Here is an 18,280-nt window from a genome sequence, read left to right as displayed (position 1 = left end):
AAAAATGTGCCCAAAAAGACACTCCCCATTCTTCTCCTCTGCCCACATCCTCATCCACACTGGTCTGCAGGTGCTTCTCACACCGGTGTTCCTTTGGGGAACAGTGGAGTTCTGACACCTTCTTTGCTCGCTTCTGTGCCCTCTGCTTTCAGCCACTCCATCTTCTGCCTGTGCTGCTGCACAGCGTCAGCGACCCGAGCATCGATCATGGCCTCGGTCAGAACGCCGTCCTCTGACGCATAAGCAGCAGCCTGGGGAGGCAAAGGCAGAGGAAAGGCACCCGTGAAGCCAATAAGGTAGAGAGGAAAAGGTGCGTATGGTGATGGAGCATCTCCATCCAAGGCAATGGAAATGGTTTTAAATGGTTACAAGGGAGGACTAAGAGCAGTGTCAGGGTGAACACGGGCAACGCGGCCTCTCTAAAATGGTGTGTGATGTGTGACCCTCTGGTTTTCCACCTGGAATCACCCCATATCACTGCTGTGTTGCATCAAGTCCCATCCCATCCCATCCCATCATGTCCTGCACGGGAATTGTTTGAGTCACAGCCTGAACCAGTGATGGAGCACCTGGGGAAAGGACCGGGTCAGCCCTGGGAGCACAGGTGAAGGCAGTTCAGTGCTGTGATCAGAAGGGGTGGAGCCTGGCTGCACCTCTCTGAGACCTCATTTAAGGGCTGACTTCCACTGGGGAAGGAGCTCTGGTTGGAGATCTCTCCTTGGTGGGGCTTTCCCCTGCAGACCTGGAATCTTCTGATACAGGTAAGCAATTTTCTACCTTTCCTTTATAGTACCTTTCTATCATGCTGATCCTTCTGTCATTACACCTCTGGGGAAACACCTTTTTCCATCATACTGCTCTGTCCAATTGCTACGTGCCCCGGGAGGCTTTCCCTTACCTAATCCTCCAGTGGCTGTGAGGGTAAAAGCCATATGTGCCACTCTCCTGCAACTGTGCCAATGGGGTTGTCCTGCTGGTCTGCCCACAAGGAATGTGGGAGCCCAGCAATGCAATGCAGCATACAGCTGCAGCCCAGAAGGAAGGGGAGGCTGCTGGCACTGCGAGCTGAGCATCTTATCTCCAAGGTAACAACGCAACCCTGAGCTGCAGACTTCTATATCTGCTGACTCCCTGTGCCAGTGCTCCCATAACACATTCCTGGTACAGCAATGCCACTGAGGCAGCCTGACACAGCCAGCTCCTCACCCCAAACCTCTGCCCACATCCCCCTCCTCCCTCCCTGCCTCTGCACAGCCCCTCAATCCCACAGTGGAAACTCCTGCAAAGCTGTGCAGTTCATGCTCTGTTGATTTTCTCAATGACTTTCTATTTATAGGAAGCCTCAGGCCCTTGTTGTCAAGAAAGCAAATGGGGGAAGCAGCTGTCCCTTCTGGGAGGAGTTGCATACACTGAGATGGTGCTGTGCTCATTTGTATTCATACCTCTGACTCCTGCCTGGACAGACTTTAACCCGTTTTAAGCCAACTATTTGTGTTTTGTAACTCTAACCCAAAACAATGTGTGTTGGTGCAAGGAGAAAGATGGAGCACAGGTGACAAACACAGCCTGAATGACCCAGTGCTTCATTGCAGCCCAAATCCAAGTGTGTTTCCACTTGGCCTTGGTGCCTTTGAATCGCAGTTCTGATGAAAGCAGCCTGCTGAAAAATAAAATGGGCAAGATACCTCCATTCTTATGATTAAGGCTTGGAAAAGTGGAGGGCTTCTGTGCTGATGCTTTATCTAAAGCTTATTGGGGGGTTTAAGGTCAGGATGCAAAACTAGGAAGCCTGCACATTACTGTAACAGATTCAAAGGGAACTCTGTGGTGTGCAAATGCATCTAATCCATACTGCATTCATCAAGGATTAGGTACAGGGAGTGGAAAAGAGCAAGGACAAAGGAGAAGGCAAAGTCTTTGGCAGAAGAGATTAAAATGGATTTCCAGCATGCAGACCACAAAACAACAGTGCCACAAACAACAGTGTTCTTTTCAGTGCCAGCACTCACTCCCTGCTTTGCTGCACCTTATTTTTCCTGTTTGGAACATTCAGGACAAAGTGAGAGAGCATTAAAGCATACCTTCATTCAGATGGCATGCCAGAGGAACTCCAATCTATGGAAGCTGCAGCTGCTGCTCAGGCTCTCTTGCTTAACTAAGATGTTTACCTTCATGGCAATAATGGCAAAAGCACCTTTGTGGGAAATGCTGCAAGGCCGTGGGGCTGCAGAGCAGCTTTCTGCTGTCATTCTGGGCTGCTCTTTGGGAAGAGCTGACTGCTGTGATGGTTTATCCCCCAACTACTTCAGAACCTGACCTTCTCCCATACCATCTCTGGGTTTGGTTCTGCCCATGAGCCCAGGCAGGCTGGATAGAGCTGAGGTAAGAGTCTATGAGGTAAGTCCCAGCACCTCAAAATTCTATCACACCTTTCCTACAACTACCTACTGCTTTCTGGGTTTCACTGCACAGAAGTTAAGGCTGAAGGATTGCAGGCAGCATGCCCCAGTCAGCTGGAGGTGATGGCAGGACAGCCCCTGTGAAACTGAACAGCACTTCAATGCAGATGAAGGCTGACACAGTGTCTCTCAGCTCTGCTGCCCAGACATGGGTTAAGGCTCTGTTCTGAGACACCTGTAGAGACAGAATGCTTCCAGACAGCAACACTGCAAATGACTGTTGGAGGAAAAAACTAATTAAGGAAAACATACACAGAAATGCGAGGTGAATTAAGCGACAGGCATATTGCAATTAAGCCTACACTTGGAGGATTAGCTCCAAGTCGCATCAGGTCACTGTAGGAAATAGCTGAAAACAAAAGGCAAACAAAACGCTCCCACCTAGCTCTGTGCTCCAGCACCAGCAAAGCAGTTTTCACCAGAGCTTTGTGCTGTAATCTTCCCAGAATGGGTCAATTGAATCTATTTATTAGGCAGAGACCCGAGGCACGCTGCATCTCAGCAGCTGTCCTGATGAGCCTATCTGAAAGAGCACTGGAAGCTGTTTCAAGGCAGCTTTGAGGAACTTCTGAAGAGCAGCAGGCTCACAACATCTGCTGTTTATCAGCTCTGTAAGGTGTTCCCAAGATGAAAAGCAACTGTAAGAGATGCCTCATTTTCCCTTTTTTCTTGGCTCTTTTTGCCCTTTATCTATTTCTCCTGCCAGACAGCCCCTGCACACCCTGACCTCAGATGTGCCAAGACAACAGTGTGGCTGCACTCAGCTCGCCTTGCCAAGCTATTTTTAATCTCTTTCAGCTCTCTGACCCAGTTCACAGCACAGCCATACAAAGAGGTGTAGCAGCACAATGGAAAGGATAGCAGAAAGGCAGGAATAGGAGGCAGGACTAACACTGCTAGAAATGCTATGTAGGCACGGTGCCTATATAGAAATAAGTAGACAGAATTTCCAGCTCTATTTTCCAGTTAGCATTGTTCCTTCAATCACTCAAATTGTACTAAAAATACATTCAGATTGGAGCAAGGTGGAAGCATGCTTCAGTGTCCTGATGCTGGCGTACCTACAGGCAACATCAGGCATCTCTTCTGCTAAGCCTCTTGAGCTGGAACATGAGCAACAGCCAGCAAGGTTTGGCCACACTTGTTCTTAAGGAACTTGCTTTGCTTTAATTGAATAGGGGGTTTCCCCACTGGTGATTCCAGGAGCTCTTCCTATTTAATGAGACAAGGAGTTACGCAGACACTGACACCACCATAGAGCTACTAGTGTTCTGGTATTGCTACCAGGGCATAATGACATTTTCCAGGATCTGAGACTCCATAAAAAAAAAAAAATCAATAAGCCTTATAGAAAGGGAGAAAGAAGCAGGAAGCCCAGTGAAATCCCACCTACCTGCCATGCCACAGCAAGCTGGGAGATCTCTCGGCCAGACATGCCCTCTGTCAGCCTGGCAATCTCTGAGCACTTTTTGCCATAGTCAAACTGGGCCAGCTTCAAACGTCTAAAAGCAGAAGCACAAGGATTGCTTTATATGCATCCATGTGAGAAGAGGGGGCAAGGCAGAGGGAAGTTTGTATGAAGCAACTTGCTATCGACAATTGCACTCCTGAAGGGGAGCAGCAGATTTTTCTTCATTTTGGAGAAGGGAGCAGCTCCACTACTGCTGAGGACAACAGCAACAAGGAGAATCCTGCAGGGATACTCACTGTTTACCCTCTGTGGCTGGCTTCAGGACATGCCTATCAAAATACATCCTCACGAGCCGCTCTCGCTCTTCTAGCTGGGGCAGATCAAAGTTCACCATTTCATCTATTCGGTCATTGATAGCCCAGTCAAACTGCTCAGGCTGGTTGCTTGCTAAAACAAGCATAAACCTGGAAATGTGAAACAAGAAAAGACTGAAAAGAGCCATAGAAAACTAAATAAAAACCAATTTGGACCTCAGGAACTGCTTTGGTCGAAGGCCCTTCATCACCTGACATGCCTTAGCTTTGTAACTGCATCTCAAGTGACATCCTGCAGTATATAGCCTGAATATCAGCCCTTCTCAGGCTGTCTTTGCCATATAAGCCTAACTTATTGTTTTACCCACAGTCACCCTCGAGTTGTAGATATCAAACATTCAGCAACATTTAGCACCCCCCACAGACCTCCCTGCCTGAGCCCTGAATGGACTCATCCCAGCATGAGAGTAAGGAGAGCATGCTCCTGTTGGGTTTGTGTATGGCAAGGTCATTCTCCTGCAGCAGCTGGCAGGAGTTGCTTTGTTTTCCTCAATCAAGACTGAGATTCCTGCTATCAGGCCTAATGTGTGCTCAATCAGAGGCACTCACAATGGTAAAGAAATGTAAAAGCAGTGGATTAAACCAACTTCTGCCCCGTGGTACAGCTGTGCCAGCTTCCAGGTCACATTGTTTTGGAGACAGAAGTCCTTTCTTTTGCTCTGGAATGTTGTGTCTTCCCAGTGCCAACTGCACTTTAATGCCATAATTGATGTTAGCAGTTTAGCAGTGCGTTGTGATTTGAAATGGGCTTTTAACCACAGCTATTGAAACACTGATGTTCTTGTGGTCTATTTAAATCCAAGCCCACAGGGGGTTGTGTTCTTTGCTGTCATTTGTGCAGATAACTTAGATGGCCCAAGAGCCACACTGGCACAAATCTGCTCCTCTCTATTGACAGGAATTCTCCTCGAGACCCTGCAGAAAAACGTTATAGATAAAGAATGGATACACAACCTGATATTCAGACCTTCCCTTTGACATGTGGGTGAAAAGGATACCAGTGAGCTCCTGTTTATAGCTGTGGGATGCCTTATTGCCCAAATCAGCAATAAGTCAGGTTAGAAACCAGCACATACGTACTTGTTGCTGTGCTGCCCTGTTCTGTGCAGGAATGCATTCAACGTTGCTCTGAGATCTTCACTGATTTTCTCCTGCAAAGATAAAACCCAAAGGAAGATCAGCTGCTTGGGACTTCAGACAGGTCACAGTTTAAGCAGCATTATTGACAACGTGAGCTTTGTTTTCGTCAAGGATTCTCCCAGCCATCTGCAGAGGCTTTTTGCAGGGGAGAATTCTCAGGTCAGCTTTGAGATGCTCACATCGTTGAGCTGCAAAAGGCTCATTTCTCATCTCTGCATCGCTTAATTGAGCAGCACAGCACCTTCCAGTTTTAATCTTTTGCCTGTTTAAGCTGGCTAATCACGTTAAACAAGTAGGCTGCAGGCTGGCTAACTGCAGCGTGCACAGATAATGACCAGAGAGAAAGCACTTACTGTGGCTCTCTTCCGCAGAAATGCATCTGCTTCATCCACGAATAGCAAGAGGCTGCAAAAAGAAAGCACTACACAGTAATAGGGACAGGTAAGTGAGGCTCACAAAGCTCCAAGATTCCCCTGTCTTGCTTCCTTCCAGATACCCACAGCAGTGACCAGCTGTATATCTAGCAGTGCTGCTGCGTTCCTGTCAAGTCAGAGCAGATATGTGAAATCTAGACCTGCTCCCCAGGTATTGGAGAGTGCTTATTTTAGCATTCACTCCTATCCAGAGAAATGTGTGAGGCTGCAAGGCGTTTCAGCATCCCAGGAGCTGAGCTGATGGTGGCTCCTTCCTTATCCCATTCAAAACCTGAAGCCAGAGCCCTCCCCTGCACACTGCTTTGCTGTTTTGTTGGTTTCCCTTTCCAAACCACACTGGCAATAATGGAATGGTTTTACTACCTGTGGAGAAGTGAATTAATAAAGTCAATGAATAATTCAGGAAAATAAATTCACTTATAACCCAAGGGCAGTGCTCTTCCCAAGGGACTGAGTGTATAAAGATGTTTATCAATAACAGAACCAGGCTGCTCATAAAGCTGCCACAGCTTCTATTGCTTTCTTGTTCAGCTTCTAATACATCTCTCTTTCATAGCGTTTGTCCAAGAGGTTTTAGGGCCTCTTAACATCTCATTCTCACATTCAACTCCAGTTTTTCTGAAAACTTTCTCAACTACAATCTCTGCAGAGAAGCATTTCCTGGTTTTGGCCAATAAAGGCAACACAGAACTTGCAAGCAGTTAAAACTGTTGGATATCCAGAATAAAGTCTGCTTAGATGTTTGCATGTTACTCAAGCTTAGAACACTCAAGTATGGACACAGCTAACCTTTGCCCATCACTTTCTTAAGACACTGATCTGAAGCGTATGAAGTTCTTATCAGACAGAAGTTTTTAACCAGGACAGAATAAATTCAGAGGCAGCCAGAGCTCTGAAAGAGAACTCTATGGTGGAAGCATCCAGCAGGTTGAGAGGAATGTAAAGAGTTTAGATCCTCAGGTCATTACTCTGCAGGTTTGTTTTATGAAGGGGAAATAGAAACATTTAGATGACAAATGCAGCAAGGATTGAAACAGACACTGCAAGATAGTGTCCATCTGAAGCAATCAGGGTACACATAAATCATCAATTTGTCGTGTTTGTCTACAGAACACCTGCAATCAAAATATAACACAAAAATCAGCAGGCACTCCCTGCAAGTTCTCCATTGGCTTTAATATCCTGGCTGGACAAAGATGCTCCTCAGCTGCATTTAGACTGCAAAAATCTATTTTCACCAGTACAAATTGACTACACGCTCTTAAGAAATCAAAGAGTGAAGCTTTTTAGAATACTGTAAGGCAAGAAAAATGCAAAAAATGCAAAATGCACTCAATCTAGACAAGCTTTAGAGGATGGTGTTCTTGCTCAGCGCTGCCTCATCTACGCAAGAGCATCACTCACACAGCAGTCTGAACTGCATCACTGCAGTGAGTTTCTTCGAGCAAGAAACCACACTTAGGAGTCAGAGGAAGCTCTACTTACCCTCTCCTACTGGTGTTTGCCCAATCAAAGAGCTTATGTATGGCAGTCACTCCTTCCCGCCCCATAGGGGCAACATCACCACCCGTCATGATGGCGTAATCCATGCCCGAGTGCACAGCTAATTTCTGGAAGGGAACAAAAAGAGAGTTAAGAAACCTCTTTCACTGCAAGGCCATCCCGGATCAGCCTGCCACAGAGCAAAGGGCTTTGATGGAGCTCCTGCGGTGTGCTGGAAATGTCTCCCTTGAGTTGCAGGTAAAATATAAATATACCAATTCTCTGTGAATTGGTAACAAACTATGAGCCTGTCCATCAAGGAAGACTGAGCAGATATAACTGAAGTTCACCCAGAACTTTTTAGGAGTCTTTGGCTCACACTGACCCAACTCTGGTTAGGCTGCCACGTCATCACAGCCTCGAGAAATCCCCCGCCTGCTTCAGCCCCAACTATTAAAATGGCTGATAAGCTCCTAGCTTCAAATTCCATTCCATCTCACTACAATATCTCAGTGGTGAATAAGGCCACAGCCACCTGTGTCTGAAATAACAGACTGGGCCGGGATAGGAAGCCAAGGGATGGAAAGATCTCTACCCTCCATTTCAGAAAGCAGCTCACGTAGCAGCCACCAACTGAGCCACGGGGACAGGCAGCAGCCTGAGCTAACACTCCATTAGCTGACCCAGAGCTGGCTATTTGCTTCTGCTGAGTAAAGGAAAGTCATCTGAAGGTTAAAATGAACAAGTCAAGCCACGTAGATAAGCATCAGCTCCAGCAAAACACACTCAGCTGAACCCAACCAATTATGTGCTGCTCAGCAGGAGGCAGGAAAAAAGAGCTACACTCTGCCCATTAAAACCACCCGGTTCCTGCTGCTAATGTTCAACGTTCTGCATCAGTCCAAGGAAGCTGGGAGCTTTGACAGCTATTACATCCAAGTGTGTTTACATCTGCCTGAAGAACCCTGTCATGTAGCATAAATACTTAACACCACAGATCCACATGGCTTCGTTTTGCAGTAGTCAGAAGGCCACCATGCTATGACAGGTTGCCTTTCTGGAAAGCAGGGACAGCAAACTGCACAGTTGCTGCCATTAATGTAAGCACAGAAGTCACAGCTCAGAAAACAATCTGCTTTTCAATGCAGCATTTTGTCCTCTCCAGAGCATATGCACAGGTACTCAGTCCTTTCCTCACTCTTACATCATCTTCCTTCTGATCCATACCAATTATTTATAGCTATCACCACCCCTTTGGAGCTCCCATCATATTGGAGAAGTATTAAATGCTTCTTCCCCTTTCTCCACTGCCCAATACTCAGCTCTTTTCTCCCTTCTCCTTACACTGTTGTTGTCACTTCCAAGTGCTGCCCTTCCCTATGGGATTCAGAAATCCAAACTAGCTGGCATACAATCAGAACTGGCAGCAAACACAACTGGACTACACATTTATTGTATTGACAGAGGCACAAAACTCATCTTGCATCAGCATGTCAAATCTGCTGCTGCTGAACAACCATAGGGAACCTCACATGTACTGGACAAGCAGAGAAGAACAAGCCAAAAAACTGAAATCCCAATTCAAGCTGTATGAGAACTGTTGAGTCAGGGTATGAACCATTGATTGAGCACTTGGGGAAAGACCCTGTCAGCCCTGGGAGCACAGGTGAAGGCAATTCAGTGCTGTGATCAGGAGTGGAGCCTGATTGCACCTCTCTGAGATCTCATTTAAGAGCTGACTGCCAGTGGGAAAGGATCTCTTTCTGGAGATCCCTCCTTGGTGAAGCTTTCCCCTATGAACCTGGAATCTTCTGATACAGGTGAGCGATCTTCTTCCCTTCCTTTATAGCAGCTTTCTATTGTGCTGGCCCTTCCATCACCGCACCTTTGTTGTAACATTCTTCCCACTGCGCTGATTTGTCCAATTGCTACACAAGCCTGCTTGCAAACCACCCCTGTAGAGCATGTGCAAAATAAAGCCATACTTTTCTTTCTCTTTCACTTGGGGATTAGTAAGTGGCAGCAAGAAAGACCCTATTTGGACAAGTGCATGTAATTAACAGAAGTAGAAATAAGACAGAAGGCTGGTGTTGTAATTTCCCAAGTCACAGTTGCCAACTGCCTTTTCCAGGTGGAAGTTCTTCTGCCTAAGCTTAGCTTAGAACCCAAGTGACTGTGTTAATTCAGAGCTGCTGCAGGTGGATGCTCTCTCCTCCCTTACCAATAGAGATGCAAAAACCCGAAGTTTAAACAATGGGTTTCAGACTAGAGAGGATACTTAAGGCCTGCAGTTTCTGGAACACTTTGCAACACACAGGCAGTCAGAATGCTGGCAGGGCTTTACCTTGGCAAAAAGTGTCTTTCCAGTGCCAGGAGGGCCATACATCAGAATATTCCGGTATAGGCTTTTGTTCTTTTTTGTATTTCTTGTTGCTATGGCAATATCTCTCACACGTGCTTCTAATTGGGGCTGTAAGAGAAGAGTTATGTTTAAGGATTAGAAAGAACCAAGAGACCAGCATTGATCAGCTTCAGGGATCAGCAGCAGCATTTCTACAGTCTCAAGCTTGTAAGCCTTCACTTCAGCTACTTATTGCTTTGGAGCTGAGCTGTTTCCTCAGTATTCAGGATTTACTCAATTCCTAGTTCTGTCCACTTGACTGTGGGGCTCTTCCTTAAGCCAGGAAGCAGTGCAGCAACCATAAGTTCAGTAGTATTTCGTAGATGAGATAAGTGGAACTCTGAATATTAGCATGCTGACTGCAGAGAAAAACTGCAGCCAAGCAAGCACTGAACTATGCTCTGTTCATAGGAAAAAGAAGGTTAACAGAAATGTTAACCTGTGCCAGTGAAGCATCGGAGCTTATATGTAGTCTCAATGCTCTGCAGGTGCTAGAATTACTAGAATTACATCATTTGAAGTGCATGTAAGGAAACAGCTTTCCCTATTTAGATTCAGAAGTCATCCCTCAACAAATAAGACAGCAGAACACAGTACTCACACTGAGAACAACTCCTTCAAGGGCATCCTGAGCCTTACTGGTGAGACGCTTACCAACCTAGAAAGGAAAAATTCAATCACTGACATGTAGAAATTGGCCACAGCTTCCAAAGCTCAGAAACCACAAACTTAATATATAAGACAATGAGATCAGCTCACCCACACAGCCTCTATTAGTACATTTATTCACAGGCAGATCCTTGCCTGACACCTGAGAGCTGGAAAAGGAGTTCTGCATCCTCATAGCTGAGAGCAAAACTAAGACAGAGCCACACTCTACCTTGATAGGGTGCTTCAGTGCCTCCAGCACAGTAATGCGTGAGGTCTCTCTCACCAGAGAAGGTTTACCCAAACGTGCTTCTATGTAGCGTCCTGCTACTGCAGTGGCATTCTTGGCAGAGTAAACTCCCACGGCCAGCAGGGTTAGGCCTGCCACCTGGAAAGAAAAGGGGATGAGGATTAGAAAAAGCATTTGGAATTTTGAGAGATACAGAGATTCCAGTTTATTTACTCGCCTTCCCTAATGAGGGCATGGGGTCAATGTAAATCACCAAATGAGTCAAGACATGCCACTGGAAAAGTGGCAGAGTTCACCACAGGTAACCATCAGAAGTGTATATCTAGAAAGTACTGCAACAGGAGCACGAGCAAGTGAAGGCAAAGATGACCTTGGGAAACACATCACAGAAATTCTTCCTAGAGCTCTTCTTGAACAGGAGACAAAGCTAATAAGTGTTTTAGTGACAGTAGAGGCCAAAACCTCCCACTACAGAGCAGGGAGCAAGAAAGGAATGGGCAAGGGTGCACCTGGTGTAAGAGGACAGTAATGTCAGACACAATGCAAAAGAATGGGTACTTGAGGCATTTCAACACTAAAACTACAGTGGGAATTGACACCACTGCACTACAGTGAGAGAAGAGGTTGTTTACAAACCCCAGAACATGAGACATTGCCATTAATTTGTCAGCAAAGCAGAAAGCCTCTGGATTGCTCTCTGTGATTCCTGGTTGCTGCTCAGCACTCAGTTGGCTCACATTAAAGCAAGCAGCCCTGCAGGCAGCTTTTCTCACCCTAGCTAGTTATCAGAGAAGACAAGGAGCTGCACTGACAATGCTAAGGACATTCCAATCAGAGCAAGCCCAGGTAGACAAAAGAGCAAGCTGCAATTGTTTTAAAAGTTTCTGCAACAAGTACAGATCAATGTCAAGAACCTCAAGGATGACAAGAAAGGCATAATTCAATAAACCACAAGGTGCCACCTGTTCAGTTCTACTCTGCTTAAGTGTGTGACATCACCTTTGCTTTGGATGGTGGAGTTCAGAACAGCAGGTTCAAGGGGCAAAGAGTAAGATCTCTGTACCTGGTTACTCCCAGTTTGCAGGGATTTAGAACACAAGAAGCTCCACGTTTTTAGCAGCAGAAGGTATCCTGGCAGGGTTAATTTAGAGGAGCTCAAAAATAGCTACCTACATCTTGCCTCATAGTCAGCATTACAGCATTTTTCAAAGCAACCCAAAATGTAAGAGTTCTGGCTGTGTTACCTCTTTTCCAAAAATATTTGTACTCTTAGATTTATTTATATATAAAGAAAAAGAAGTCCCAATTTCCCAAGACAAGAGCTGATCAGAAGCAAAAATGACCACAATGCAAGAAACTGGTATCTGGGTCAAGAGAACATACAGCTAAAAGCAGTCATCTTCAAAGGACTCCAGGTACAGCCTGCAGATGACAAAAGGATGCACTGAAAGCATCCATTCCCCAGCACGCTTGGACAAAGCACCTTTTGTGCCAGCCTCTGTGTATAGAACTGCCTGGTGCAGCAGATGGTTGCCACTGATTTAAAGCAAATTGTCCATTTTAACGAGCCATGCTACTAAAAATACCTCAGTGCTGCACAGTTTTGCAGTGAGAAATGACATTACGTCAAACAGGAAGTAACTGCCATGGTCTTCTGTCCTGCAAGAAGATGCTGGGACGTCTTTAATCAACTTATTTAGCACATGTAATGGGTCTAGAAGTACTCTCCAGGTTTCCAGCCTGTCCATCCTGAATAGGCACATTTGATAATGAAAGCATGCGGACAGATCCAAAATGCATTTCAGCTATGAGCTGCTCTGATGCCATTTTAAGAACCTTTGGCAGCCCAATATAAAACAAGAGCTTTGCCAGGCTTTTTGTCTAGATGTGTCACAATCTTACCGTGGCTGTGACCTTATCCCAGTCTGTCACAAAGGCACGGAATCCTTCCCCAAAGAGCATCCCTGCTGTCCTATGGTGAAGAAACATCAAGATAGGCAGAAGAATTCTGAATGCTGGACTGAAATAATTTACAACACAGCTTCACATTCTATAACTATCTCCTTTAGAACCAGTCAAAACTAATTTTTAAATGCCCTCCCTTTATATTTTTTATGGCATATATCCAGAAACTGAGAGAGCTTTGAGTTTTCAGAGTAACCAAGCTTCAGTTTTAATAAATATGGCTTGAAATCATCTGTTAGGAAAACTGTGTGAGACTCACAGCTCTATAAATACTCTTTCTGGTTCACACTCAGACTCCAAAGCACAAAGACAAACAGCTGAAAAAGGTTCTCCTCCATATAATCCCTATTATTCAATGTACAAAAGCGTCCAAAGCAACTCATCGTATTTCTCAGAGCTCAGAGGGATCAACAGCAAAGGCTTCCTACAAGGCAAAGGAAATGTGCACGAGAAGTAAGGCAGCCCACGTCCTTGTCTTGGCTTCACATACTTGAGGGACTCCAGCACTGTCTGGCGATGCTCTGCAGCTTTTAAGCGGATCTGCTCCCGGATGATGTCTGCATTCTCCCTCTCAGCCTTGGCACGGGCTCTTGCCTCTGCTTCAACACGCAGCATTTCGTTCTTATGCCGCAGCTCCATCTCGCGCTCTACTGTGGCTGTAAAGAAAAGAGAGGTCAATCTTTCAGGCTGGCTCAAGACGTTGTCGCAGAGGGGGTGATCTGGGATGCAGAACTGCTGCAGAAGCATTACCATTCACGTGGCTGGAGGATGAATGAGAAACCTAAGAACAACCCATGAGATGAGCACAGCCACCAGCCTCAATCTTCTGTGACACTGCACAAAATCGTGGCTGGACCATCCAGATCTTTGCTAGCAGCCTGGATGCCTGGATGCTGGACAGACTGACTGCCCTGATAGCCACAGCTCCCACAGGGCTCAGAATTGAGCTATGCTGAATTGTTGCCACAATACTACACCAGATGGCAGCAAGGAGCAGACAGACCGGCAGTCCAGGTATGTGCAGCAAGCAAAACAACACTGATCCTATTTGGTTACCTACAAGCTGCCTCATAGTCCTGCTGGTGCTCTACCGACCCACTGATTCTGGTAACTCCGTAACAGTGAAAAGAAACAAAGCCAGTGTCACACGAAAAGGTCATGATTGAGCTTGTACTTTCTACAGCAACAAATAAGTAGAGGTTAGGTGACGTTGTTTCAACCACTCTTCACGTTAGCTATTTTGTTTCTCTTTTCCTCCTCAAAACTGGTTGTATTTTAGGTTGCTCCAGCGTAGAATCAGGCTTTCACTGCAACATCAGGAGATGCTGGTAGTTTATTGAGAAATCCAAGTCCCACAGAGCAGCCATTTAGTAGTTCAATCACTTCTGAAACTGATCTTGCAAGCAATTGGTAGTTCCAGTGCTACTGGGCTTACATTGTTTGCCAATACGTCCCTAAAGGAGCACCAACCAACCTGAAGGAGTCAAAGATGAGTACAGAGTCTGATCTGCCTGCACACCTTAAGAGCTAAGGAAGAATTCTAACTTACCACGCCTCATGGCTTCCTGCTTCTGTACAGATTCTTCCTGCTTCCTCAGATTCTCTTCATTAGCAAGTTGCTGGAGGCAGAGATGACAGCAGAAGATGCATTCAAGTTTAAGAACTCAGTCAAGTAGGTATTTGTGTAAACTTAAGTTGATAAATTGTTATCAAGAAGCTGGCCCGCTAGGTTGAAGTGCATTCTTCCTCTCTCCATTTATCAGATTCATACTGATAATCCCACACAATTGGCCACCCAGTCCTAATTCCTGACCTTCCATTTAATGTCTGGCCAGAACCTAAGAGAAACTACTCCAGTTTTGTTAGAGAAACAACCACACCTGCTGTCTCATCTGTTCGTCGTAGCGCTGCCGTGCCAACTTGTCCTGGTACTGGGCTCTCTGCATGAGGCAAAACAAAATGATAAAAGAAAGGAGCATTCAGAATATAAAGATTAAGCACTTAAGAGAAAAAAGAACCAACAGCAACAAGATTGGGTACATGCAGGGGGGAAAAAAAACAACAAAGCACAAACAACGCAAACCAATCAATCCAGGATCTGAAAAATGAATAGAGGAAAAAATATCCTCAGCTATCTCCAAAAAGTCGTCTATGCTGAGAAGTCTACCAGGCCCAACCTCATTTTAAGGTATCACTGACATCAAAATGAAGACCAAGTGTACTCTGGCTCAAAAAGAGACTTGCTTTACTGGGATAAACATGCTTTCATGTTCTAAAACAAAGTACCTGGACCAGCAATTGCAGGCAACAGAAATGGCAAGATACACTGACTGTCAGATGAGTGGTGTTTCCAATTCATTTTCTTGTTCCTCACTAATCTGTCAGTTCTCCATGGCAACTGACAAATAAACCCACACCAGGTGAACTCAACAGAAAGTGGTCTGGGGGTCCCAATCCACCCATAAGGACTCTACACAACAGCTGATATTATTTTCCATTCCAGATAGAGAGACACCAGAACAGTTATCTCAACAACTGCTCTTCGAAGCATGGCACATCAGAAGCAAATCACAAAGTTAGCTTTGACTTCCAGTGATGCCCTGTGAACTGCAGGAATTTAGAAGCTGACTGAGGCACAGAAGTGGAGCCTGCTCCCTGAGCCAGCCCTGTCCAAAGTCCACACCTTAGAGGGACAAGAAACACATGCCTATCCAGTGGTTTTAGCTACTTTCTCAATATATATAAGTGATTAGAATTCATCAGCCCCTTGCTTCCCTGTTCTCCACCATGTGAGCTGTTAGAACAAAAGCTAGCTTGCACATCCCTGATTTCACTATTATTGCCAATGCATTGACTCGTGCTAAAGTGTTATCAGTAAATACAACTACAAATTAAGCTTAACATCACACAGGCAGGATAGAACACAGGCTCAGCATGGACTGCTGCCTACCACACCACCAAAAACAATCAATGCATTGTTTCCTTCCCCATGCAGGAGGACAGAGACAAGGGCTTCCAACAGTGGGCTTCCCCTCATTCCCTTACTGCTTGATGCTGTTTTGTTTCCTCACTGAGTGTTTTTCGTCTCTCTTCTGCTTGTACTCGTATCTGCTCGTTCTTCAGTTGTTCTATGGCAGCTTCATACTCCTATAGTGAGATAATAATATAATGATAACCACAAATGAGCTCAATGCACAACCCTACAGAGAAAAGACTGTGGCAGTTATGTTCCAAACGATGCATTTGTAATCATTTCACACTTCCCTGCACACAACCCTTGTAACTCCCTAAAAATGGTGGCAATAGCGAGGGGTTACAAAGCCACCTATGGCAGAGACATTATCTGCACCTCACCTTGAATCACAGGGGCTGTTCTGAAAGTGACACCTCCAGTTTTACAATGTTGGTCATAGGGCAGCAGGGGCTGAAACTTGTCACCATCATTCTGGTACATTTTGTCAGATGGCAACAGAGAGGCAACCTGACATGGAAGTGTGTATGAAGCAACAATGTGACACTGAATTCCTCCATGAGGAACAAATGACATTCACTGACACTTGGTGACCAACCAGTGCATGTGAGCACAGTGAGGTGGTTCGTTTCAGCAGTGATGACAGTGGGTCAACACCAGTGGTGCAGATTTTGATGAGCACAGCATGCAAGCTCTGGTGAAAACACAGAGCTTACGGGGGTTGTATGGGAACTGTTGAGTCAGGGCATGAAGCATTGATTGAGCACCTGGGGAAAGGACCAGGTCAGCCCTGGGAGGGCAGGTGAAGGCAATTCAGCTGTGTGATCAGTAGGGGTGGAGCCTGGCTGCACCTCTCTGAGACCTCATTTAAGGGCTGACTGGCATGGGGAAGGATCTCTGGTTGGAGACCCTCTCTTGTGGAGTTTCCTTACAAGCCTAGGTCTTCAGAGATGGGTGAGCACTTCCCCTTTGTAACACGCTCCCATTTGCATTAGTCCTTTTTGCTATTTCAACTCCTCTATTGCCTTTCCAGCGTTAATCTTTCTGATTGTAACAGTAATGGTTATGATGAAAACTAGTGCTTTGTAGCTAAGAGTCTGCTCTATCAAATGGTGTTATCATGATCTTTGTATCTCTTGCAGTCTCCATGGAAATAAACAGAAGGCATTACCTTCACGGCAACCTATATACTTCTTTTTCAAAGGCAAGTATTGACCTCTTGCTAAAGTTAAATGACAGCTGACAAGAACACAGTGCCCAGGGCAGACTGCTGGGAAATGTGGCTACAATTCAGTCCTGGCAGCTGCTGGTACTGGGCTGCCCACTCAGCAGTACCACACGCCCTGATGTACCTTCAGCTTGGTTTGCTGCTCCAGCTGCAGGGTCTGCTCTTGCATCTGGGCCAGGCTGAGTGCATCCTTTGCATGGCCTGCGACGGATAGAGGGAAGGGGCTGTTAACATCGCGGAGCGATTCCTTCCGGCACGAACCCACCCGCTGGAGCTGAGCCCTCGGGGCCCACCCTTCCGCTCCCCCCGCGCCCTGGAGGCTGCAGCTTCGAGACATCAAGCCCCGTCTGACGCTCCCGGCCCCGATCCTTCACGCACGGGACGCGTCCAGCTCCCTCGCCGCCTTGGCCGCCCGCTCCAGGCCCGTGGGGTCGAAGTTGCTCCATTTGTCCTTGGGCGTGCTGCGATCCCCCGCCCCTCCGCCGCCCGCTGGCCCGCCGCCACCACCCGGGCCTGGCGGCAGGGTCAGCCCGGTCCCGCCCTGCCCCGCGTCGCCGCCGCCCGCCGGGGTCGAGCCGCGGTTGATGCCGAAGAGCCAGGACATGGCGCCGCCCCGCCGCCGGCTGCACCGCGGGACCCACGCCGCGCTGAGCCACGCGCGCCGCCTCCGATTGGGCCGGGCGCAGGCGCCAGGGTGACGTCACGCGTCGAACACCAATCAGCGTTAAGCCGGAAGGATGAGAGGAAGGTAGGCCGGGATGGGCAGCGGGGAGGGACAAACTTTATTGAGATGCGCTCTGCCGTAGCAACGGAAGTGTTGTTGTGTTGCTAAGGGAGCGGGCCCAAAATGGCGGCCGGGAGCGCAGCGGCGTGTAACAGCGCTGTGAATGTTTCTGAGGCCGTTACCTCGTACAGCCTTCTGGGTTTGCTGTGCCTTGTGGGTTTGCTGCTGCAGGCAGCCCTGTGTCCTCCAAGCACTGCTGCTGAGGAGCAGGAGGAGGAACTCGTGTTTGTGGCTGGTATAGAAGTATGCTTTGCAAAAGCTGTCCCTAATCTCACTGTTTGTAGTGTGGAGGAACTCGAAGGAGTCAAAGGGGGGAAGAGGAAAAAGTGAGGCAATGAGCTTTATTGAGGCTGATGTCTTTCTGGCTATGTATTTGATTTTTGCAAGGTTGGGAATATAAACCAGACTGTGAAGTCGTGGGAAGAATGCTTATTTTTAACCACTTAAAATCGAGGTGATTCCAGCTTCTCATTCCACTGAACTGATTTGTCTTTACTGCCCCCAAGAACAAAGGAGTCATTCAGTAGCTCTTGTATTTTTAATTGACTGTCTTCAAAAGGATGCATTACATCTGGGGGGGAGGTCTTAATGCAGTAGTAAGCTATGCAGGGAGTTGTACTAAACAGTCTCTATCCTACAGCAAGAACGAACAAGATACTTTATTGCGTGAGAGATTCCAGAGGCTTTATCTTCCCCTCAGCACAGAGCCTCCATTAAGATTAATCAGTCACAC

At 46.7% G+C, this 18,280-nt stretch overlaps 1 protein-coding gene across 1 annotated transcript; it reads right to left on the bottom strand.

The window, feature by feature from the left end:
- Positions 1-77: 77 nt before the first annotated feature.
- On the bottom strand, positions 78-17,367 carry ATAD3A (ATPase family AAA domain containing 3A; the record flags this gene model as incomplete). Its single annotated transcript, XM_079545400.1, has 16 exons — positions 78-251; positions 3,853-3,961; positions 4,167-4,334; positions 5,325-5,395; positions 5,738-5,789; positions 7,304-7,428; positions 9,645-9,770; positions 10,303-10,359; positions 10,582-10,737; positions 12,502-12,571; positions 13,055-13,220; positions 14,114-14,183; positions 14,445-14,504; positions 15,610-15,711; positions 16,888-16,964; positions 17,142-17,367. 16 exons carry the CDS (start codon positions 17,365-17,367, stop codon positions 78-80), a joined length of 1,809 nt encoding a protein of 602 aa, XP_079401526.1.
- Between the last annotated feature and the right edge of the window lie 913 nt (positions 17,368-18,280).

The sequence above is a fragment of the Tetrao urogallus genome (assembly GCF_951394365.1).
Source record: "Tetrao urogallus genome assembly, chromosome: 21".
NCBI classification, from domain to species: Eukaryota; Metazoa; Chordata; class Aves; order Galliformes; family Phasianidae; genus Tetrao; species Tetrao urogallus.
This window is presented reverse-complemented; position numbering and strand designations above follow the sequence as displayed.